The 25,663-nt window shown below is 44.7% G+C and overlaps 2 protein-coding genes across 52 annotated transcripts in view; one reads left to right on the forward strand and one right to left on the reverse strand.

The window, feature by feature from the left end:
- The window catches only part of NSUN7 (NOP2/Sun RNA methyltransferase family member 7), a 56,367-nt gene extending 52,695 nt beyond the window's left edge, over window positions 1–3,672 (forward strand). For all 5 annotated transcript variants that reach the window (XM_054486447.2, XM_054486443.2, XM_054486444.2 and 2 more), the window contains one exon: window positions 377–3,672. In XM_054486447.2, the coding sequence (XP_054342422.1) occupies window positions 377–404 (28 nt within the window). In that variant the 3' untranslated portion in view covers window positions 405–3,672. The remainder of the gene's footprint in view (window positions 1–376) is intronic.
- Window positions 3,673–4,851: 1,179 nt separating this feature from the next.
- APBB2 (amyloid beta precursor protein binding family B member 2) overlaps window positions 4,852–25,663 on the reverse strand; it is a 398,003-nt gene continuing 377,191 nt past the window's right edge. For 42 of the 47 annotated variants that reach the window (XM_054486425.2, XM_063664494.1, XM_063664506.1 and 39 more), the window contains 6 exons: window positions 22,732–22,846; window positions 19,225–19,312; window positions 17,967–18,050; window positions 15,726–15,841; window positions 13,955–14,134; window positions 4,852–8,327 (listed from right to left, as the gene is read on the reverse strand). In XM_054486425.2, coding sequence (XP_054342400.1) covers window positions 8,160–8,327; window positions 13,955–14,134; window positions 15,726–15,841; window positions 17,967–18,050; window positions 19,225–19,312; window positions 22,732–22,846 — 751 coding nt within the window. In that variant the 3' untranslated portion in view covers window positions 4,852–8,159. The remainder of the gene's footprint in view (window positions 8,328–13,954; window positions 14,135–15,725; window positions 15,842–17,966; window positions 18,051–19,224; window positions 19,313–22,731; window positions 22,847–25,663) is intronic. The other 5 variants (XM_063664510.1, XM_063664512.1, XM_054486441.2 and 2 more) reach the window with 1 other exon arrangement.

Consider the following 25,663-nt stretch of genomic DNA (forward strand, 5'->3'; position numbering starts at 1 on the left):
CCAGCTACTCAGAAGGCTGAGGCAGGAGAACTGCTTGAACTTGAGAGGTGGAGGTTGCAGTGAGCTGAGATCGCACCAGCCTGGGCAACAAAGTGAGACTCCATCTCAAAAAAAAAAAAAAAAATCTGTGTGATTATTTTTTTCTATCAGGTATCAGGTTCATAAATGGGGAAGTTTACGTTTTTTTTTGTTTTTGTTTTTGTTTTTAAAGGCATTTGCTGAGGCTTATGAGATTGGGGACTAAGGCCTAAAAACTATTTCTTATTTCTTTTAGTATAATAGAGTCTTTTTATGTTTACTGATACATTGATAAATATTTGCAGGAGACACAATAATAGCTAACTCCCACATTTAGTAAATGCTTCTTTAATTGCAGCGGGACCCTTCTGAGACAGTGTCTGTGAAAGATGTTTTGGCCCGAGCTGCAGCCAAGGGTCTGCTGGATGGGATTGAGTTGGGTAAATCATCAAAACGGGAGAAGAAGAAGAAAAAATCAAAAACATCATTGACAAAATGTGCCACTACTGATGATGGCATCCAAATGAAAATTGCTGAGTTCCTGAATCGAGAAACTAAAGCCAGTGCTAATCTATCAGAGACTGTAACAAAACCACCTCTTCCCCAGAAAAATACTGCTCAAGTGGGGGCTTCCTCACAGACCAGAAAACCCAACAAGCTGGCCGCCCATCCTGCAGTGCCTACATTTATGAAGAACACTTGTCCCTCCAGACCGCATGAACGGCAGACACGCTTCTTAAGACCTCGGCCAGAAGACAGAATGGTTGCTCTGAAACCCATCGAGATTGTTCTGCCTCCAGTCTTTATGCCATTTTCAAGTCCCCAAGGGATCAGATCTCGGATGCCAGCTCAACATTTGTACTGTCGTTGGGTTGCACCCAAGGCACTTGTACCCACCTGCCTTCCCACACGCTCACTATCCGGAAAAGAGGAAAAGCCTAAAGATGACACACCTTCCTCCCTACTCAGGCCTCCTCGGCGATGGCTTTGATTCTTGTGTTTTTCACAGGGGCCAAAGAGCAGTTGATTTTTTTTCAAAGTCTAGTATTTCTCTGAAGGTTCTACATCTCTACACAAGATATTCATTCTTTTGGTCACCTAGGGATCCTCTAAGTGTGATATTACTTTCAGAGAATTCAGACAAGTGAGAAACAATAATGTAGGAGTCAGCAAAGCAGAATTCAGAGACTTCAGCCAATCACTGCTGCTCTGAGAGGATCCAGTTAGAGACTCAGTATCAGCGGTCAGAACTTATCTCACTCTTGTGAACTTTCAGGCTGGACTTAAAGCTGCCAAGTTTCTCCTGCAGGGAAGGAAACACTGCCTCCCTTCAGCAGGTAGCTCATTAGAAAGCCAAACAGGCAAACGATCCTGGCCTCTCCCGCCAGCTGACTGCTCTTCAGCATCCATGCGGTTGTAGTCGTGACTTTCTCAATCACGATCAAGGGTGATTTTTTCTTAAATATCAAGCTGTTCTTTGAACAGGGAATGACATGTTTTTGTAACGTGACTGAAGTTGAGTTTAAGTAGGAAGCGCAGGAAGTTCCCAAGTGCCAGGTGTGTGTAGCTCAGAGTTCCTTTTACAGTGAGGTGTCTCTCACTGGGGGAGCTTCCAGGATCCTGAGCAGACTGGACACAATCATCTCTCCCTTCCTCTATGTCAAGCACTGTTATAAAAGACTGTGAGCAAGTTTCCATCTAAATATTAATAATTCTGAAGAACAGGCAAAACTGTTGAATGCAAGTGATACCTATTGTTGAAGAAACCCACAAATTCCTGATTCTAAGATCAGGGGATAACAACAAAATCTACAAGTCATTTCAAATAGCACACAGGAATCAAACTTAGGTAAATCATTTCTGATGCACAATTAAAATATATTGTAGCACTATGTTAATTATATTAAATGTCGATTCATCTTGAATGTATTCTCAATTGCCTACCAAGAATTGGTATGATTATCATTTCTGGGTCTACTGATTTTTCATCATGGCAACAGAAATTGTCATTAAATAGAATAAGATACAACTATATATCTTATTGTTTAAAACATTCATAGACATTATTCATAAAGTTTGAATTTAAAGTTTTATTTTTGCAATTCAGTTGTATAGAAATGTTATGTAAATTCCTAAATGCTCAATTCAGGTGGTATGATTTTTAGAATATTATCCTCTTCAAGATGAATATTTAGGTCTATTTCAGCCCTGATATTCTATTTTTACTTTCTTACTTGAAGTGAGAAAAGAGAATGGTGAATTGTATTATAGCGGTAATAAATTATTTTTATTTTAGCCTAGATTTACATGTATCAGTAAAACGTGTCAGTGGGCTGGGTGCAGTGGCTCACATCTGTAATCTCAGCAGTTTGGGAGGCTGAGGTGGGCAGACCACTTGAGCACCGGAGTTCCAGACCAGCCTGGACAACATGGCGAAACCCCAAAACCCCATCTCAACAAAAAATAAAAAAATTAGCTGGGTGTGGTGGGACACGCCTGTAGTCCCAGCTACTTAGGAGGCTGAGGTATGAGGATCTCTTGAGTCCAGGAGGTGCAGGTTGCAGTGAGCCAAGATTGCCCCACTGCACTCCAGCCTGGGAAACAGAGTGAGACCTTGCCTCAAAAAAAAAAAAAGAAAAAAGTGTCAATGATGAAAGGAAACAAGACTTTTTATACTTGAACCAGGCTTAGTGTATTTTAAATCCCTAAAGAATTCTTCATGGTATCACTCTTGTACAGAAAGATATAAAGTGCTCAGCTGATTTTGCTGATTTTGAAAATCAAACACTATCTCCTTGCCCTAAAATTTAGCGTGTGGCTCACCCTCTTATCCCACCCAGATTTCTATCTGGTTAGGGTAGTCCATGCCTCAAGGAAGGCGGTGCAGCTTAATTTAACATTGTTCAGTAAAGAATCCCATTGTATATCATAAGAATCCCTTATCCTTTTCGGGCCCTCCACCATACCAGACTGAAAAGTATTCCATTGTCCAGAAGTAGCTGGTCTGAGATTTTCAAGTGTATTTTCTGTGATGTTAAGTCTCATTGTTACGGAATAGTTTAGGATAATTTTCTGAGCTCTACAGTAGCATGTGATTGAAGTCACAATTTGTTGCCACTTAACACTGATTATCTCCTAACATGCATTTGACACTAAATTATTTTTCTCTTTAGAAGTATATGAAGATTCTGAATTAAACCATTCATTAATTACACTGCAGTTTTCTTCTTTGAGAATCTTCTATGAAGGACAGGATCAATTATTTAAATACTTTGGTAGAGTGAAAAGGGAAAAGAACTTTGGATAAAAGCAATATGAGGCCGGACGTGGTGGCTCACATACTTTGGGAGGTTGGGGCGGGTGGATCACCTGAGGTCAGGAGTTCGAGACCAGCCTGGCCAACGTGGCGAAACCCTGTCTCTACTAAAAATATACAAATTGGCCGGGCGTGGCGGTGCATGCCTGTAATCCCAGCTACTCAGGAGGCTTGAGGCACGAGAATTGCTTGAACTCGGGAGGTGGAGGTTGTGGTGAGCCGAAATTATACCACTGCATTCCAGCCTGGGCGACAGAATAAGACTCTGTCTGAAGAAAAAGAAAAAAAAAAAAAAAGCAATATGAGGGAATTCTAATGAAGGAGAATATTGATTACACTGACATATTTCATTTGACATTTTACATTCTTGGACTTTAGATAAAAGTGCTGCCAAATTCTAAATAATGAAATTACTAGTATTCAGATACTCCAATAGCAAACTTATATTTTTAATCTGAAACTATTTACCACCATATAATGCCTGAAACCGTAATGAAATTTTCTTCGTTACTGCCTAGAGAGAAACCACTGCAGAAGTGTAAGATGAACAAAAAGTGGGGACATACTTTAAATTCTATTTATCTGCCTTCCTGCGCCTAACAGTTAAGCTAACCCAGATTCAACTGATTTGTCTAGTCACCTTTCATTTTGGATTTAGTGTGTGTACACCTCTATTCTTTATTCTTTGATGTCAGGTTCTTAAAGGAAGTGATAAACTTCTTTGTGCTGAAATATCACAATCCTAGAAAGACCGCTTACAAAAGACTCGAGTTGGTGACTAAATAGGCTTCTATGTCTGGAAGGCCAGCTGGCCTTCCTGATCACCAAATTAAGTACGGGGTGATTACTCAAAATTTAAAGTTACTTCCTAGTTCTTACCAGGCAGAAATATGTAGTAGCTAATCAAAGCAAAATGCTCCATTACTAAAGTGATTTCTAAGAAGTTTGAGGTAAGAATAATTTAAAAATAACTAGAGACACTGAGTTCCTATTTCTATTCCTTGTATATGTGACTAAGATGTCAGATAAATGAGCCAAACGTTTTATGCAGCTAAATTTATTCTCACAACAAATTACATTTAAATGTGTAAAAGTGGTCAACAGGAAAAGGGCATAAAGGAAAAGAAAGCGTTCTTTCAGGGGAAGTAAGCTGCTCTGGAGGCCAGGAACTACTGCTTGCGTTGACACGGTGTGAGCGGGTCATCTTTGCCCTGAAGCTGAAGTTAAACTTTCTACTGGCCATGTGGCACACGTTAGATGTGCATTAGGTTAAGCCTGGCCAACTAGAGAGCAAAGGGGCTTATTAGTGAAACTGTGCTAATATTAGTTAGGAAAATGCTTGTCATGTTATGGTGAAATCTTGAGTTTGTGTTGCAGTGCCTGGGACATGAACGGGCTATACAAACGGAGGAAAGCTCTGGGGCTTCCAGGCAATGGCCTTGTGTCTGTCGAGTCATCTTACAAGTGTCCATCTTGAAATCATAAAGTGAATTTAAAAAGAAGTAGCAGTGCCACAGTTTATCACCAAGAACTTATTTTAATGGAAATGGGTCTAATGTCCCTTCATGCAACAAGACAGATGAACAAAAATGGTCCTAATTAGCTATGAGTGATCTTATATCCAGGTGGAAACAAAGGGCATGTGGACATGTATATATCTCTTAGATGAAATCACACATGTTGTGAAGGGTAGAAAAACGAAGCACCAAGCAGTGCTTTAGTCTGCAAAGGAAAGTTTTTAGCCATAGGCGTGTTGGCTAGTCGTTCCCCTTGATGTTGCCAAGGAGCAGATGTATGAGGTGGCAAGTCTGTGTCTATCTAGCTGCTTTTAAAAAATAAAAGGAACTTTAAGCATTTTGCCTTTTCTTCTACATATCCCAATAGAAATGTGACTACAAATCATTACAAAACCACTTTTTAGGCAATGTATAGTTCACTGAGATTACTTAGATCTGGATACACTGGGAGATAATATCCAGGAAAGATAATACATTAACACAATAATGCAGTATATTTCAGTAAAAATAGAATAAATAAAATAAAAATATTTTAAGCTGTATTTAACAGGTTAATTAAAAATATGGTAAGACATACAAGGCATCGTGAACATGGCTGCCTGTTTACCGAATCACAGATCTAAAGAATGCATAGATAACTGAAGTGTCACTAAGATATCAGGTAAAACATTGGCATCCTTTCACAAACAAATACACACATACTTTCATACATACTTTTTGGCCATGGCAGAAAGTGTCTGAACATACTCTTTAACATAATTTTACAAAATTAATTTGCATTTACTATACAATGCCATTTTCAAAACAAAATGTCTGCAAAGTTTTCAATATGTAAAGGCTATCATTCATCTTAATGCATCCTATAATTGCATATATAAATCAGTTTGCTACTTAAAGCTAGCTCAGAATTCTTGATCTTGAAAACAAGCAAATGTATGCCTTAAAAAATGAAGAGGGGGTTCTGGTAGAGATTTCCAATATAAAAGTGGGTAATTTGTGTAGAATTTTGAAATGTATCACACTAAAATGTTTCACTACAGAGACCAAGATGAAAGATCACTGTAAATGATTTCTGAACAGCTTTTCAAAGGGCACAGCAAGGATTTTCTTAATGCAGTAATTTCTTATGATGGCACTGGTTACTTCAGATCAGTAGTATATAAATTGGTGAAAAATAGATTGCGTTTCTAAAGTAGCATAGTTTTGTCATAACATTAGGGTGCTAAGACAATTCCAGTCCCCGTCCCCCACCCCTCATGAATTCTGAGGGAATGGCAGGTAGAAAAGCCACCCACTCATTCCCTCATGATCTCTGGTGGCTAAGTACCATGAGTTAGGAATGTCTCTACCACAAGTAGCATCTGGAAAATCTCGTAGATGGAACAGGCTGTGAATGTAGAATCCTGCCCTCTACAACACTTTTGAGGCACGCTGTAGGAAAGCAGTCCTGGACTTAGACAGGGCAATGGCACCATCATTAATACCACTGCGTAAGGAATTTGGACATCTTTCTCCCACTCGTGTAGGGAATTCTAAGATTGCCTGACAATAGATCTTTCCATACCTGCTCTTCTTAGTATATGCCCAGAGTCATTCTGGAAAGGCTCTTCCTGACAGATACGGAGGCAGCATAACACAGCAAGAACAGGCTTTGGGAGCCGTGGGTCCTAGTCCTGGTTCTTTCATGAACTTTGGTGAGATCTTAGGCCAGTGAGTTTAGCCTCTTGGTACTTCATATTTTTACTTCTGAAGTGTATTTAGTACCTTCTCTACCTGGTAAGGCTCAGATGTGATAAGAATGTGGAAACCATTTTGACAAGTACATAGCAGTGTATAAACATAAAGCATTACTTTTATAATTGGATGTTGTAAATGTTAATGTTGACATTAAAAAGAAGTAAACAAGACTAATATTGAGACTGGTCGCCTTAGCAACTTCCTTTTAAAACGACAATGTCAACAAGAGTCTAAATTTGTATGTCTTTATAGCTAAGTTTCTCATAAAAAGGAGCAGGAAAATGCTGTTTTTGGGAAACACGTTAAATAGTCCATTAGTCCTACGTAGACTTTGCTCGGATATGAAAATTTCAAATCTTCAAAGTAAAATGGAAAAAATATAAATTTAAAAATATATCTAGTTGAGTCCAACAAATTCTAATATTAAATACATGAAATCAAGGAAAGGTTCAACCTAATGTAATTTGTTGCCATGGACAATACATGATGGACAGACAGCTTTCTGGGCAAAAAGCATCAGAGGGGGATAGAGCTGGATGCAGAATTCCAGCAGAACGTTTACCTCTAGCACATGGACTAGCAAAAATAACACGGTGGTAGAAATCTAAAATAATCGTGCATGATAGAAATATCAATGATATTTCCTCAACTTCAAATTGCATATCAGCTAATTCTCAAACTAAGGATGAAAGGCTGATGAGTATTTCATCTTAATGTTTATGTAGAGAATGGCCATAGTGAACTATAATTCTCTAGCTGCACCATACAATATAAGGCAGAAGTTTGAAATATGTCCCACCCAAAATGCATTATGATTTTATTAATCTCTTTTAAAAATAATCAGTTTGAAAACCATCTGAAAAGAAAGGCTATGTTTTGTTCGATTTTAATTCCTCAAATTTAGTTTTTCATCAATTTTGAAGTTTCACTTTTTTCCAACATCCCACAAACAGCTGTAGACATGAAATGGTGTCCATGTGTCAAAGAAAGAGCTTGTCAGGGAAAGCTGCCAGTTGGTTTCTATACTGATGCCAACAGCCAATTTTGTCAACCAACAGGTTCAATTTTATGAAAAATTAAAACACAAACTCGCCATCCTATTTTTACAGCAATTCAGTGGTATCTGCTATGCAGTGCCTACTCCAATGTTGAAAACAGGGCAAGGTGCTGTAGGACTTAAAGGTTGCTTGTGACAGGTCCAGCCAAGAAGACAGTGAAACTAACTCACGCATCATTCATTCCAAGGACGCAGCGTTGGTTCACTAGGAGGGGTGTGGCCACATTCTTCTGTGTGTGTGTGTGAAGTTATGTTCACAATATTTACAATAAGAAAAAGACCTTCCACTGCGCATGATGTAACTTACAGCAAAAAAAACTATTCATGCTTCTTTTCATATCATATGATGGTGGCAGGACGAGAGAACATGCTTGTCTAACACTGCTTGGTTAAGGGTAAATTCTCTGAAGACAAAGCATCAGCAACTGGATGGAAGGTCAGATGGCGGAGTTCATTTTCTTTAGTGTAGCTAGTCAATCTTCAGGTAAATAGCCGAGTCCTTTCGCATGTGCAGCTATGGCGTTTCGGTGACAGGGCGTTTCTGTTTCAAAGTGTCAATGAGGGATAAGACCCCTCGTTTTACATTGGTTGTGACTCTTCTGGTCACTGAGTCTGCTGGCGGTGGAGGTGGTCGAACTTTCTGAGAAGGCGGCCTGGCTACCAAGCACTTCTGATATCGTAACTGAAATAAAACAAAACGTGTTTTAAGGTAATTAACAACATATTATTTCATCTTTAACATGACTTTAAGTCATGACCCATACATTGACTCCCAAAGGCTAACGACCTAGTTCCTAAACATAAACTCAAGAGTTATTTTTTTCTGAATGTGAGTGCTTTAAATTCTCCTAAAAGATTAGGCTCAACAAAGGGGTTTTGGCTTTTGCCACCCTTTCCTTCCATCCATTTCCACCCGCCACATGTCCTCTATATTGATAGTCCGCAACGAATACACCTCACAGTCAATGAGCTAATGAAACCAGAAAGGATTGGGAGAGACTGTGTTAATTACATTTTTCATCAGAGACATGCAAATCTAGGCAGGTGCTCATGGTGCACTGACAGACAGTAGAAAGGGCATAGTTTGAATCTAAGGTCTATCACTTGTGAACCCCAGACGAATTATTAAATCTCTAAGCCTCAGTTTCTTCAACTGTAAAATGGCTGAAGAAAGGACTGTTTACAGAGGGTGTTATGATTAAATAAGTAATATTTGTAATGCTTGTGGAATGCCTGAAATAGGCCTAGCAACACAGAAGGCATTCAAAAATGTTTGTTTCCTTCCCTATTTCCTGTTTTAATTACAAAGATGAGGTATTAAGATTTCAGGATACATTGTACATACAAATCTAAATAAATCTTTATGGATTAATTTTTAAAAATCCATTAGCACTGGCACCAGGGATAATTCCTGTTCTTCAGAAATGTAACAATGTGGTCCACCTGGTTTTGCATAATGGGAAGATAACTAATTCTTTAAGATTAGATAAAAAGTTAAAATTTATCAAAAAAAATTTTTTTTTCTAATCCAAACGTTTTAAAATACAGTTGACCTGGCCAGTCATGGTGTTTCACTCCTGTAATCCTAGCACTTTGGGAGGCCGAGAGAGGCGGATCACTTGAGCCCAGGAGTTTGAAACCGGCCTGGGCAACACGGTGAAACCGTGTCTCTACAAAAAATACAAAAATTAGCCAGGTGTGGTGGCACATGCCTGTGGTTCCAGCTACTTGGGAGGCTGAGGCGGGAGGATTGCTTCAGCCTGGGAGGTCAAGGCTGCAGTGAGCTGTGAGCGTGGCCACTGCACGCCAGCCTGGGCAACGGAGTGAACCCTGTCTCAAAATAAATAAATAATAATAAAAAAAGGCAGCTGATCTTTGAACAACAGAGTTTGAACTGTGCAGGTCCACTTACATGAGGATTTTTTTCAACCAAACACAGATTGAAAATAGTATTCCTGGTATGCAAAACCCAAGTATTCAGAGGGCAGACTTCTCCTATGCGTGGGTTCTGCAGGACCTGAATATGTAGGATTTCGGTACACTCAGAGGTCCTAGAACACCCCCACCCCGCCCCATGTATACCAAGGAAGGACTGTCATTCCATGGCTTTTTTTTAAAAAAAAATCAACTTAAATATTAACAGGCTCTTTAGTAAGGGAATAGGCTGATGTCCCTGTAAAAAGCAAGACTTTGGGGAAGGATATGGTACAGTGTTCTATCATACCCCTTAGGCCACAAAACAACCCCTTTCAAATCAATCATATGAAATATGATGATTGATTACACGTCTCCTCTGTGTAAGGTATTTTACTAGGCCCACATCCAACTCAAACCACACACATCGAAAGCACGGATTTATACATGGCAACATGGGACTCTGGACTTGGAATTTCAAACAGTAGTCATGTACCTCCAGTGTGAATCAAAACCACACCTAAGTGCTGGAATTCATAAAGGATCCCTCTCTGTTCTATTCTAAATTTCGCCAAAATGTCTTCTGTTGGGCCTATACCACACAGCTGTAAAATATGCCTCAAAATTAAGTAGATTCAAAAGAACGTTAGTGTCAATAGATATTCACATGGTATAAATTCACATATGGATATTTCAGATGGAGAATCATGCAGATTTGAACCAAGAAGAAAGCCCCTGAGCTAGAAACACTGGATTCAGAGCGGGTGGGAGGGAAGAATGGTTTGATTTTACTAGTATGCCTTATACTAGATTGGCTGAGCTGTGTCCACTCGTTGCAGTGATACAATTAAAATAGGAAGCAAATGAGTAAAAGTTGTTTCCAAGAGGGAAAATGAATTGAGAATCAGAAAACCAACTGTAGCCAAGAGATAAAACTCATTGTCGTTATCACTTAAAACGTATAATTAAGTCTGAAAGCCATTCATTTTATGACTAAAACCATCTGCTATGATCTGTTTCAATTTCATAAAATACCGAAATAGTTGTCATCCATTTTCGCTTGGCTGAAATCTCCCATTTTCTATTTTCTTCACAGATCTCCTTTATCTCATCAACTCCCTGAACCTGGTCAGTGGGTTCACCTGACTACTCTACTGTCCCTGCTCCCCTGAACCCCAGCCCTGCTCCTGCATATTCAGGGTGTCTGAGTTAGAATCCTGGCCCTACAGTTATTGCAGGGAGTTAGCCAGTCCCACAGAGGATGGTGTAAGTGTGACACCAGATAACAAGCGTTCAATGCCAGGCCTCCCCTTCTCCCACCTTCCTGCTCTATTTCAAATGGTAAAGGTCAAATGGCTCTTTTCTGTGCCCCACCTTTGCAATCTGCTCTCCCACCTCATCCTTTTAACATTTTTGTTAGACATAGGGCCTTTTTATGTTGCCCAGGCTGGACTTGAACTCCTAGGCTCAAGGGGTCCTCTCATCTCAGCCTCCTGAGTAGCTGGGACTACAGGTGCAAACTTTCCCTTCATTCATAACCTGATAATGTGCTGTATGGGGCGGGGGTGGGGGTGGGGAGAGCAGTCAGAGAACTCCCTTCCCTTCCCTAAGCTCCACCCATTCTTGGTTCTTAGCATCTTCTGGATTATCTCAAAGTAAAAGGTCTCTCTAACTAATTCATAGGCTAAGTCCCTCCCCTTGGCTCTCTCTCTCTCTTTTTTTTTTTTTTTTGAGATAGGGTCTCACTCTTTCACCCAGGCTGAAGTGCAGTGGTGCAATCTCAGCTCACTGCAACCTCCACCCCCGAGTTCAAGTCACCCTCTCACCTCAGCCTCCCTGAGTAGCTGGGACTACAGGTACATGCCACCACACCCGGCTAATTTTTTTATTTTTTGGTAGAGATGGGTTTCACCATGTTGGCCAGGCTGGTCTCAACCTCCTGACCTCAAGTGATCCGCCCGCCTCAGCCTCCCAAAGTATTGGGATTACAGGCGTGAGCTACTGTGACCAGCCTCCTCGACTCTTTATCTGCCACCATTTTCCACAAAAGAAAACCTAGCTGGGCATGGTGGTGTTCCCCTGCCGTTCCAGGGAGGAAGGAGTTCAAGACCAACCTGGGGAATATAGCAAGATCCCATCTCTTAAAAAAATAAAAAATAAAGAATAAAAAAGGGGCAGGCCTTTCCTGTCCTGAAATAAACACATGAACAAACCCTCCAATGCTGCCCTTCAAGCTCCCCCTCACTGGCAAACTTTGTAAGTTATCTGCTTTTAGGGCCTCCACTTCTTTTTCTTCCCAGTTACTTCTCAATCCAGCACAGTCTCATGCTTATTTTTCTTATTTATTTATTTTTTTGAGACAGGGTCTCTGTCACCCAGGCTGGACTACAGTGGTGCCATCATAGCTCACTGCGCCTCAACCTTCTGGGTTTGAGCCATCCTCCCACCTTAGCCTCCTCAGAAGCTGGGACTACAGGCATGTGCCACCATGCCCGGCTGAAAGTGAAGATCCTCATACTTTTATTTACAGCATTTTCTACACTGTAACAGAGTTTGGGTTTCTGTGTCTCCCCCACTATACATGAGCTCTACAATGCAAGGACTGTATCTCAGTCATGCTGAATGCCCCAGATTTCAGCCTGTAAGTGCGAGGCTGAATTAAATGAAGCCCAGGGCCTTCACAGGCAGCAGTCCTCCCCCAGCCAGGCAGCTTGGCGCCTCTCAAAGCCTCTGTTCCTGTTTGTTCCCAACGCTGCTCTCCTAGTGTGGACGCTCCTCCTCTCTCCCATCTGTAGAAGGTAACTGGCCTCCTGGCTGATCGCCACCTCAGCCTTCTTCCTCCAACCTATCCTTTACTTTGTTGTCTTCTTTTTTTGCTGGATACTCTTCTAAAATCTAAATACAGGCTGGGTGCGGTGGCTCATGCCAGTAATCCCGGCACTTGTGAGGCTGAGGCGGGTGGATCACCTGAGGTCAGGAGTTTGAGACCAGCCTGGACAACATGATGAAGCCCCGTCTCTACTAAAAATATAAAAAATTAGCCGGGCGTGGTGGCAGGTGCCTGTAATCCCAGCTATTTGGGAGGCTAAGGCAGGAGAATCACTTAAACCCAGGAGGCGAAGGTTGCAGTGAGCTGAGATCGCGCCACTGCACTCCAGCCTGGGCAACAAAAGCAAAACTTCATCTCAATAAATAAATAAATAAATAATAAAATCTAAATACAATAAATTCAATCCCCAGTTTAGCAATCCCTGCTGAAGAAAATCAGGCCCCCATACGCCATCATCATAAGCCCGCCATGATCTGGACCGCATCTCCTTCCACTCGGGCCCAGCACCCAACCTGCTGCTGCTAGAACACACCTGCTCACAGGCTTTGGTGCCCACACTCACATAGCTCCCTCATTTTTTTTTGAGATGGGTTTCCCTTTTGTTGCCCAGGCTGGAGCGCAATGACGCGATCTCGGTTCACCGCAACCTCCGCCTCCCAGGTTCAAGTGATTCTCCTGCCTCAGCCTCCTGAGTAACTGGGATTACAGGGATGCGCCACCACGCTGGCTAATTTTGTATTTTTAGTAGAGACAGGGCTTCTCCATTTGGTCAGGCTGGTCTTGAACTTCTGACCTCAAGTGATCTGCCTGCCTCAGCCTCCCAAAGTGTTGGGATTACAGGCGTGAGCCACCGCCCCCGGCCCAGTTCCCTCATTTTTATTAGAACTTTTGCAGTGTCTGGCATAAGAGGGGCACAAAGTACACGTGCTGAAGGAATAATGAGGGATTCTTGTTTGTTTCCAAGTATCCATGTGGTGTAAAGAGCCCTGACTTTGTCACCTGGCAGCTTGGGGCTGAATCCAGGCTCGGCTCTGTCACTTACTGACAACAAGCCCTGAGGCCCATTCTCTAACTTCTCTGAAGTCTCTATTTTCTCATAAATAAAACAGAACAACTACCTAACAGAGTTGTCGTAAGGACTGAGTTAACAGATACAAATAAAATATATAAGAACAGTGTACAGAAACCAATCACTGGAAACAAGTCATTCAATGTATTGATTTTTAAAGTACTGAATTGAACCCAAACAGTACCAACTCATGCATGACCAACATTTCACACATGAAATTGATTTGGGATCAAGGATTGACCGTTGTCAAGTTTGTGGTTATGAAACTCATCGGAGCCTCTATCTGGCCCCACTTCTTTCAGGAGTTCTGGCCTTTGGAGATGTAATCTGTTTATCATAACTGATTCTGGCCCTAGGAATGACGGCATTATAAAGTAAAGCATTACTTTAGGGATTCGACTTTTTTCATTTCCGTGAGTGATTCTGCTCTAATGTATGGCATATTAGAGATGAGCAGAGGTGGGAGGGCTCAACAGCCTGTACCAGGATAACTCACCATGCAGGCGGCCTGCACCGCCTCAGACACGTTACCAGCATTAGGCTCGCACCAGAAAACGTGGCACTCAAAGCGCTGGTTCCCCGTATCCATGATGAAGGCAAATGTGTGGACATCCTTCCCAACACCCATGAAGGACAGGAATCGCACGCGACACTCCACTAAGACTTCCTCTTCATTCTGCAAGAGACATTATGCAGCATCCAATCAGGAGATCCCAGGATCAAGCTCAGAGTGGCAGCACACAGGAACTGGCATTCAGAAAGTATAGCCAGGCCGAATTCAGAAAGGACCTGTGTTTTTCTCGAAAGGCGGAACCTTGCCCAAATGTCTGAAGAGGCCATCACTGCATGGCTACCCTGTTCTGGAGGTCATTCTTGCTCTGAGCTACCCTGCTGTCATGGGGTGTGATGTGTGTCCCATTCTCCATTATGCCATGTGGCTGTGAGTTCACCGTGGGGAGGAGCAGTGCCATCCATACTTCTTACATCTAGCCCAAATACAGGACACCCGGTGGCCCAAAACCCATTTGGCCAAGTAAACCCCCAGAGCACCAGAAAAAAGGGATTCACGGTATCTTTCTTCGTCCAGTGATTGTTACCCAAACTAAACAGCACATTGAATCACATTTCCATCTAAAACCATATAAAACAAAAAGCTGCCAAATCAACAAAAAGTTGTCAGATTGTTTTTTTCTTTTCTTTCTTGCAAACTGGTGTCCATCTGGGATCCACATGAGGCAGCGTAAAGAAATGTTCAGAATTCTTTCTCACAGGGATGAACACCACATCCTTTGCAAGAACCATATGCAAGTTTTGAATTAATAAACACATCCAAAATGTTGACTTTTGGATCATTAACATCTTGACTAATTAAATATTCACTCTGGTGCCTTGGGAGTGTTTAATGAGCAAAGTACACTAGTGTGAGAGGTCGGGAAGTTTTCTCAAGAGGCAGGAGGTTGTGGTGGTCATCTGGGTAAGGGTCGGGTAGGCAGAGGGTGGAGCATGGAGGGTGCGGTGCTTGTGATGATGTTGGTGTGGGGAAGGGCGGGACCTGCTTGAAGAGGTGAGGAGAGCTCAGCGTGGCCAGCTGGAGGCAGGCAGTGAGCACCCTGCTCCTCTCTCCAGGGTGAAGCGGGCAGCTGTGGAGCAGGCTGATGACTGGTGGTCTTTCCCTGGCAGGTGCTTCACACAGGCAGAATAGAAAAGTGGGCACAAGTCTGGGCCAGGTTGCCTGGATTTAAACCCTAATTCCATTGTTTCCAAATGTGTGACGTTGGGCAAATGACTTAGCCTCTCTGTGCTTCAATTTCTTCAACCACGAAACTGAGATAATTTGGGCTGAGGCTAATGTAGCCTCTCTCAAGACAACCAATAGCTCCTTCCACTACTGATAGTCACAGGACTCTCCCAAATGGAAGCATCTTCTGCTTCCCATCCCCAGATCACACAGCCCAGGCAATACTGGCGCCCTGAGAGTGAGCGACTACTAGCATCACACAGTCACCTCTAGCAAACAATTTGTCTCTGGGGCACATGAGGAAGATAGAATCAGGAGCACCAGAAGAGAAGTTTCTCAGGCCACAGGAAAACAGAGGTATGCACAGATTTAGACCCAGACAAAGGGCCAAATCTTTCAAATGCAGGCCATCTTAATCACAAGGATGCACAACTCCAGCCTTGACTATGTTCCTAAGTTCCACAGAAAACCACTGTATCTTATACTCACTGTATAAGACACGCCAATGTCATCGAAGATTCCTTCTCACCTTTTCACTGATGACAGTCACAGTGGCATCGGCCACGTTCATGTTCACTGACAGCCAGTCCTCCTTGTTGGATGAGGTCATAAGATTTTCTATGGCACTGTTCAAAATGTCCATTCCTGGGGACAGAAAAGGATAATTTAAAGTGTCCTAAAGCCACTTACCACACTCAAATGTGGGTCCAAATCACCAATAACAGCTACGCCCAGACTGATCTTTTTTTAATAGACAGGACACTTCATTCTCATGTTTGCTCAATAGGAATGAAATACCAGCTTCTGGCTGGGCGTAGTGGCTCACACCTGTAACCTCAGCACTTTGGGAGGCTGAGCCAGGATCATTTGAGGTCAGGAGTTTGAGACCAGCCTGGCCAACACGGTGAAACCCCGTCTCTACTGAAAATACAAAAATTAGCTGGACATGCTTGCTTGAACCCCGGAGGCGGAGGTTGCAGTGAGCTGAGATCGCACCACTGCACTCCAGCCTGGGCAAATATGAGTGAGACTCTGTCTCAAAAAAAAAAAAAGAAAAAAGAAAAAAAAGAAATAACAGCCTTTTCAGTAGGAGACGAGAGTCAGGAGAAGCTCCGGGGACCTGGTGCCTGACACGCTGTCTACCTAAGCAGACCATGGCCCTTCAGCCTCTCCCCACCCTCGCTGTCTCTCGATGGCACCTTTACAGTGTCCCCCCATTCAGTAGGGCCCTTCTGCTAGCTGTTCCCACAGTTTTTCTGGGGGATAGTGGTGGGAGTGACAGCTTTATTGAGGTATCATTCACATGCAATTCATTCATGTAAAGTGTGCAATCCAGTGGATTTTAGCACATTCACAGAGTGCACCCATCACCATCATCAATTTTTTTTTGAGACAGGGTGTTGCTCTGTCACCCAGGCTGGAGTGCAGTGGTACAATCACGGCTCGCTGTAGCCTCGGCCTCCCAGGCTCAGATGATCCTCCCACTCGGCCTCTGGAGTAGCTGGGACTACAGGTACATGCCACCATGCCCAGCTAATTTTTTGAATTTTTTTTTGTAGAGGTGAGGTTTTGCCATGTTGCCTGGGCTGGTCTTGAATTTCTGGGCTCAAGCAATCCACCTGCCTTGGCTTCCCAAAGTGCTGAGATTACAGGTGTGAGCCACCATGCTAGACCTACCATAATCAATTTTAGAACCGTTTCATCACCCCAAAGAGAAACCCCGTACCTGGTAGGGGTCATTCTCCATTTTCCCCCCACTCCCCAGCCTCCTAGACCAAGGCAACCCTTACCTACTTTCTGATGCTAGAGCTCTGCCTATTTTGGGCGTTTCATATGAACGGAATCACACAGTATGCAGTCTTTTGGGACTGACTTCCCTCATAGCATGTTTCCAGGCTTCATCCACGCTAGAGCGCACTTCAGTCCTTCACTCCTTTTTATTGCCAAATAAAATTCCACTGTATGGAAGTATCACATCTTATTTATCTAATTGTCAGTTGATTTGTCAGGACATTTGGGTTGTTTCACTTTTTGACTCTCATCAATAATTCTGCTGTGAACATTTGCAGACACGTTTTTGTATGCACAAGTGTTTTCATTTCTCTTGGGTCTACGCCTAGGAACTGAGTTGCTGGGTCTAAAGTAACTATGTTTCACCTTCTGAAGAATGCCAGACTGTTTTCCAAAGCAGCTGCACCATCTTGCAGCCCCCTTGGCAGTGTATGTGGCTTGCGATTTCTCCACAGCCTTTTTTAGCCCTGGTGAAGGCTCCATCTCCCAGTCTCTTTTTGGCTTGGTATAGCCCAGCAACTACACTCTGCCCCTGGCATGTGAGCTGAATGCTGTGTGTGCCACTACTGTGTCACTCCTTGACAGCATGAAGCCTCTGCAGTCCTTTCTGCTGGCCTGCCAGCTAACGAGACACGAAGCAGGTGCCCTGGCCTCAGAGATGGAGGCCTCGTTTCAGAGCAGCAGAGCTCTTCCACGGCCCTGGGTCACACAGCTCTGGACTACTGGGTAAACAAGAAATCCACGTCTGTATTGCTAAAGTCCTGCATGCTGGGGATGACAGGTCAAAGCAGCGGGGCCTGTCCCTCTACTGATCTTTTGATCAGGACCATTTATGTTCTCTGGCAGGTGACAGTGTGACAGTTTGATTCAAGACAAGGCGTGAGAGTAAACAGCAGACCTCACCCTCCTCGGAGGGCAAACGCCTCCTGTGAGCTCCCGCACACTTGCAAAGTGGAAAGACAATAAACGTTTCACATACCGACTGGTTTGTCTACAGGTAACATGCCCAAGTACTGCACGTGGAACTTCTGGACCAGCTCAGTCTTTGGTGTTGGAAAATCTACTACAGGGAACAAAAGCAACACATCTTTCTCAGTGGTTCCAACACACACGTACACAATAGCCGTGGCTCTGCGTCATCTGAATGCTCAGGACACGCCCTGTGCCATAACACCCAATGTTTCTGGATGTAAATGTAACAACTATTCTACAAGAGCAGCATTACTCCAGATATTGGGGCTCTGTCAAAATCCTGTTCAACTTTCAAGATAGGAATGCATTTGAAAGCAGGAAGTGGCATCTATGTGTTAAAGCTGCTACTGTCTCTTTTATGTATATTAAGTAGCAGCTTTTGGTGTCCTATTTAATTAGGTGTGGTTGATGCCCAGAAAAAATGTAACCTCAAAGGGCACAATCAGAGGCACAGGAAGATAACTGAGTTCCCCCAGTAATCCACCCACATTTTTTCTTTCTCTTTTTTTTTTTTTAGAGACAAGAGTCTCGCTCTGTTGCCCAGGCTGGAGTGCAGTGGTGCGATCTTGGCTCACTGCAACCTCCACCTCCTGGGTTCTAGCAATTCTACAGGTGCATGCTGCCATATCTGGCTAATTTTTTGTATTTTAGGAGAGACGGGGTTTCACCGTGTTGCACAGGCTGGTCTTGAACTCCTAAGCTCGGGCAATCCACCCACCTCAGCCTCCCAAAGTGCTGGGATTACAGATGTGAACCACCGCGCCTGGCCCATGTTTTCTTTTTTTAAGATTAGTCAAGTATAGCAGTGGGAAGGGGAGAACGAGGAGGACAAGGAGGTCGATCTGTAACTGGCTGAACCATCAACTGAGGTAACTCACTACTTTCAGACCAGCCCAACCCACGTGTTTTTAAACCAGCCAGGGTCCTTATCCCAGGCTGTACATGAATTATAATATGAAGACAGTATTCTTAAAACAAAGAACATAAAATACAAAACAAAATGAAAACAAAGGCAAAAACTAAAGATAATATTCTTTAATCTTGTCCAATAACAACAAAACTCATCCTGGCTTTGTGCCTAACCCTAGTGATGCAAAATCAACTCTGTGCCTCTGTGGGACCCAGTGTGCGGGCTCAACTTGTGCTCACTGAGTTGAGTGTGCTCTTTAAGGAGACTTGAAATACCAGAGAATCATCTGAGAGCCTTCAGTCCTGGACCAGGAGGGACAGGGCCATAATGAAGACAGGAGGTGCCACTGACTTACCTTGCAAAGGGACGTCGAGGTTCACATTGGCCCTTTCCTGTAAGGAGCTGCAGGCCAGCGCTTTGGCGTTCTTCCGTTCAGCCATAATCTAAGGGGGAAAAAGCACAGCTTGGGCCGGGCACGGTGGCTCACGCCTGTAATCCCAGCACTTTGGGAGGCCGAGGCGGGTGGATCACGAGGTCAGGAGATCGAGACCATCCTGGCTAACATGGTGAAACCCCGTCTCTACTAAAAGTACAAAAAATTAGCCGGGCTCAGTGTCGGGCGCCTGTAGTCCCAGCTACTGGGGAGGCTGAGGCAGGAGAATGGCGTGAACCCGGGAGGCGGAGCTTGCAGTGAGCCGAGATTGTGCCACTGCACTCCATCCTGGGCGACAGAGCGAGACTCCAACTCAAAAAACAAAATAAAAAGAAAAAGCACAGCTTTGGAGCGTGGGTTCAAGCCCCCATGTCTTCAGCTATTCCAGCCCGTAAAGTGTCTAGGTTGACTTCACTTCCAAGTTAGATCAGCTTTAGTCTATTGCCTGAAGTCCCACCCCTGTATCTCTGGGCGACATATTTTGTTGAGGAATTCTGCTCATTTTCTCTGGGGATGATAGGTGAAAAACTATTCCTCAGAGTAGCAGTCTCCTGATTGCTTGGAATGGACTTTTTCCATTCGCCAGGCTCCCACCTCTACTAGAAACAACTCAAACAAGTCTCCCTGGTCTTGCATGGACCCTGCCGGCCCACGGTGGCCAGTGGCAGCCACAGCAATGGCTTCTTCCAGTGCTTCCAAATGCCACCCTTTGAAGACAGAGTACATGGGTTCAAACTGCACCTTTGCCACTTACTAGCTATGTGACCTTGACCTTTGACCTCCTGTGTCTCGACTGCACATGGAGGCGATAATAGTATTTGTCTCAGATGGTAGTTCTGAGGATCACATGAGTGAGTGTGTCAAGCACAGCGAAGGCCTAAACAACATTAAGTGCTCAGAAATGTTCCCTTGCTGACATGCTTTGGCTGTGTCCTCACCCAAATCTCATCTGGAATTGTAGCTCCCTTAATTCCGATGTGTTATGGGAGGGACCTGGTGGAGATAACTGAATCATAGGGGCAGTTTTCCCCCATACTGTTCTCATGGTGGTGAATAAGTCCCACAAGAGCTGACGGTTTGATAAGGGGTTTCCCCTTTTGCTTGGCTCTGATTCTCTCTTGCCTGCTGCCATGTAAGACGTGCCTTTCACCTTCCACCATGATTGTGAGGCCTCACCAGCCACATGGAACTGTGAGTTCATTAAACTTCTTTTTCTTTATAAATTACCCAGTCTTGGGTATGTCTTTATTAGCAGCATAAAAACCGACTAATACACCTGCCATTTTTGCTGTTGCCCTCAAACTGCTCTAAATTGCTTCTCTTCTGTAAGGGACACTGATGTCTGCTTTACTTAAGAGTAAAGCACTTTATACTCCTGCTCTCCACCAGTTACATACAGTGCTGTGGGTTTAGGGACTGAAAGAAGCCCACCCTTTAGTGACCCCAAAAGTAACTCGGATCTTCATTCCCAGACTAAGTTTTCCATTCCAAGTGGAGTGAAAGTCATTTCCATCGCAGACCTCCACTCTGCCTATCTCCAGATCCGTGCCCAGGGCAGCGAGCAAGAGGGCTGCCGACAAGAATAAAATCAAGCGTTTCCTGCTTGTTCACTTATTCTGTGCCAGGCCATGTTCTGAGGGCTTTACGCCAGAATATAAGCTCCATAAGGGCAAGGACTTTTTTTTTTCTGTTTTGGTCATTGCCCTCTCCCCAGTGCCTTTGATAGTGCCTGGCACATAAATGGCATTCCATTCTATGTGTTGCATGAATGGATGAGAAATGAAATCCAGGGAGCAGTCTGCAATGCTGCAAACGGCAGCAACACCCCAGTCTCATCAATGCAAGAATGTGAACACGGGCTGGAATAAATGTGGTGATCTCAAGACCAGTGCCCATCCTGCATGTCCCCATCATGGGAGTCAGAGCAGCAGACTGGGGCGCTCTTCCATTCTGAGGCTGGGGACAGCTCCCTGCCCCTGCCCCTCCCTCAGGCACCATGGCTTGCACCTCCTGCTCAGGTAACAGGCTGGGCCAACCCCTGGCCTGGGTTGGGTCTTGACGGCTCAGGAGGAATTGTGGGAATGAGGCTGGGTTATGATGTCAGCCTGAATCAGAAAGGTGACATTCAACAGAGGGGATGGCAAAATTCTGCATTTAAATTCAAGAAATTAACCAAGTCTGGGGCACGGAAAGGGCTGGCTGAAAGAAGCTTGTGCCAGTGTCTTGGGGGTTCAGCTGCGACCATGTGAAGAGAAATCGGGGTGATGTGGTTGCCAAGAACATCGAGCACCACAATAGTGTATCCTTGGCGGTCAAAGGACAGAACAGCCCCTGGCCCTGGTCTGCTCTCTGCTCACTTTTGGAATACTGTGTTCATCTGGGAGATCCAACCAGAATGTGCCCAGAAGACGATGGTTAGGGACCTGGAATAGCCATGCGACCCAAAAGTGGCTGCAGAGACGGGGGTGGGGGATCTGGAGAGGGAGGAAGTCAGGGGCAAGAAGACTCAATGACAGATGCTTGTCCAGCGCCTCTAAAACACACAACACATGGTGAAACACAGCAAGGCTTCAAGTGTCTGAAGAGCTGGCCAGCAAAGAGAATGGGGGGACCTTTCTCTGCTGCTACAGATGGCAGATCTCCGGTCAGTACCTGGAGGTTCCAAGAGGAAGATTTCGGGTCAACATAAAGAAGAAATCTGTAACAGCCAGAGCTGCTCGGTAATAGAACCACCTCCTGAAAAGTAAGAGACTCCATCTGTGGGAGTCCATGGGAGGGCAGGGCAGAGGGTGGGGGGATGTCTGCAAGGGGGCTGTTATGCTGGTGGGAGGCAGAGGCTAGACTGGTGACGCCAGACTGTTTGTTCTCATTCTGAGGCTCTGTGACTCTGGTTAAGGAAGCAGGACCCTCACTAGCATGAGACCACAGTCTTGCCTCCCAGCTGGACAGGGAGCTTCTATGAGCCACTGTGTGTCCTCAGGAAGTCGGTGTGTGTTAACGGCAACCCCCAGCTCCCTGCATTTGCAGAAACCCCGGATGGTTTCTTGCCACCTCCTTTCTTGTAGCCTTTTTCTCTACCCACATTCACTCTCAGGTCAGATGGCCCTGCCCCTGGAAAATCCGCTTTGACTCCTTTTCCCAGTTTTCTGGGGTGTATGTATCTCTGCCATTGTTTTGCCTACCTGAGATATATACGTTTCCAGGCTGCGGGAGGGACTATGGTTCCATTCATTTTGTGTAGATGGAGTACTACTTACAGCAATGCCTGCCCCGCAGCAAGAATACTTTAATGACTCTGGCTGAACAATCTGCCTGCTTCTCCCTGAGCTCAACTGCAGGTCAATGTGCCCACTCCTCCGCCCTTCCACATCCCTTTATGCAGTAAGAAAAAAAGAGAGAGGCGGCCCATACTGCCCTGACCTGCCTTACCTTGGAGCAGATCTCGTGGAGACTTGTGGCGATGGCTTTTGCTGGTGTGTCACATCGAAATACATGACATTTCAAAATTCTTGTATCTTTATCTCTTGCTACATAAGCAAAATCCCTGTGCAAGCAAAATGTATCAGTACATTAGTAAGACAAGCTGATTACCAACATATACTTTAGTTATGAAGTTAACTGAGCTAGCAGCCAGCGTGTCAATGGTCAACAATGTATGCAATGATTAAAGGAAAAATTAAATTTCAACAGCTTCCTAACATATAGTTTTATGACAATTAGAAATTCATTTACTGAGTAAAACACCTACAATGTGGGCTAGGCGCAGTGGCTCACATCTGTAACCCCAACATTTTGAGAGACCAAGATAAGACTTGTTTGAGGCCAGAAGTTTGAGACCAGCTCTCGAACCAGGCAACACAGTGAAACCACTGTCAAAAACAAACAAACAAACAAAAAACGCCAGGTGCAGTGGCATGTATCTGTAGTCCCAGCTATTCTGGAGGGTGAGGTGGGAGAACTGCTTGAGCCCAGGAGTTTGAGGTTGCAGTGAGCTATAATCGTACCACTGCACTCCAGACTGGCTAACAGAGCAAGACTTAGCCTCTAAAAATTTTTTTACAAAGGATGGGCGTGGTGGCTCACGCCTGTAATCCCAGCACTGGGAGGCTGAGGTGGGTGGATCACCTGAGGTCAGGAGTTGGAGACCAGCCTGGCCAACACAGTGAAACCCCATCTCTACTAAAAATACAAAAAATTAGCTGGGTGTGGTGGCCGGCGCCTGTAATCCCAGCAACTCGGGAGGCTGAGGCAGGAGAATCGCTTGAACAGCCCGGGAGGCAGAGGTTACAGTGAGCCAAGACTGTGCCACTGCACTCCAGCCTGGGTGACAAGGGCGAAACTCCCTCTGAAAACAAACAAACAAACTAAAAACGTAACTTCAAAACCCAGTCTGTTGAACTCTTGGAATCTCTAACAACCCTTAGTGAAAACTGAATTTCACAGAACCCTTCTATCTAGTGTAATAACCAGTGTTATGATTAGAAAACAGAAAGGCTTGAGGAGCACATGAATCGCATGATGATATAATGACAGACAGTGGCGCAGCGGAAGCAAACAATAGGCTCTGATGTATAAACATGTGCACAAACAATGGACCAGCCTACAGCTGACTGAGACAGTTGAAGGGCAATCACAGGGAATGTCAGAACACAAAGAGACACCATGGACTGCAGTCCTATCAAAGGCCTTTGTTTTAAACACGTCTCAGACTCCAAATCTCAGAGCGACGGCAGCGGCGGCGCATTATTTATTGCTTGCTCAGACACCTTGGTGAGCACGCAGCTGACGTTGAGTGTTCGCATTTGTTCTACTGATAAAAAGGATACTGACTGTGACATTACTTGGCTTCAAAAGAACCATGCGATACTACTATATTTCTCAATGTCAACATTGGAGGACAGCGGTTCAAAGACGAAAGTGTTTTTACGTGTGTGTGTGTTTGTGTGTGTGTGTGTGAAAGTGTTTTTACGTGTGTGTGTGTTATATATATATATAAACCCAGCTTTACCCATCCAGGAATGGATCACAGTGATTTATTTGCATCTGATGCTAAGCCAGGATACTGTCTGGAGATATAACTATAGAGGAATTTTTAAATTATTTCTCTTAAGGTAAGACCTGGCAGCCTTTTCATAGACTATGATGGATATTTTCCCCAGATAGCCTTGGCGGCCTTGGGAAGGGACAGGGATTTACCATGGCAGGCAACTGGCCATTGTGAAGGTCTGGCCAGAAAACCCTGCCTTGCAACCTCACCTTGCCATGCCCCAGGCAGCCCTGCAGTGGGGCTCCCTAAGCCCAGGCTCCAGCTCAGCAGCACCTCACCTGGCTGCCCCATGATGCTTTAATCACAGGCAATCCACACATGACCCCAACATTTCTCCTCCCAACCTACTCCTGCTTCCTCATGTTCTAGCTCAGTGTCCTCCATGCTAGAACCGGACTCCCCCTGCCTCACCCAATCCCCACGTTCGTCCTGTTTCACCTCCTGGAAATTTCTGGCATCCATCCCTCCATTTCCAGCCCCCTCACCACACAGCCATTCTAAGCTGCTCTTCGCCTCCCTGCCTGTGCTCAGGCCATCTCCATCCCCTTGCCAGGACTCAGCTGAAGATGGGTGAGAGCCTGGAAGGTTCCTTGCACACACAGTACATACACGGGGGCACAGCAAGTGTCTGAGTGTCTTCTCCTCAACACTCTGCAGCTCCATGAAGACGACTATGCCTAACTCATCCCAGCGTCTAGTCCAGGCCTGGCGTATCACCGGTACTAATACATGTTTGCGGGCTGAGTAGAAGTGTGGGCCTGCGGCACACATCCCTCCTTCCTGTTGGGAAAGTCGGCCCTCGCTCAGTCCTGAACGGGTTCCACGACTGGGCTCGGGGGTGGGTTGGGGCAAGGCGCTGGGCCGAGACTTTGAGGGGTGAGCACAGTCTTCTCCACACTGTGGTCTTCCCATCCAGCCTCAACCACCATCAAGGCAACACATAAGAAATGGACAGAAGACATCCCTTTTGGAGATCACACTCAAGGGATGCCTTGCTTCTGGTTCTCCTCCCTAGAGGGTCCTTCAGAAATACACCCCGTCTCCCGGCACACAACTCCAATCCTTCCAACTTCCATATGCAGCCACCATCTTCCTGAGGCCAAGTCTCCCCAAAGCTCCCTGTGGTCAACCACACAAGTCCAAAAACCTCTTGGTGGATTTTAAGAGTTCCAAAATTTGTCCCACCAACTTTCCAGCATGTTCCTCCCACTGCGCGGCATTCCCCGCTGCTCCAGAAGAGGTGGGTCTCGGTGTCTGCTCGTAGTGGTGTCTTCCCTCACGTGGTGGCCAGTGGCCCTCCCCACACTGTCCAGC

Source organism: Pongo pygmaeus, chromosome 3 (assembly GCF_028885625.2).
Source record: "Pongo pygmaeus isolate AG05252 chromosome 3, NHGRI_mPonPyg2-v2.0_pri, whole genome shotgun sequence".
NCBI lineage: Eukaryota > Metazoa > Chordata > Mammalia > Primates > Hominidae > Pongo > Pongo pygmaeus.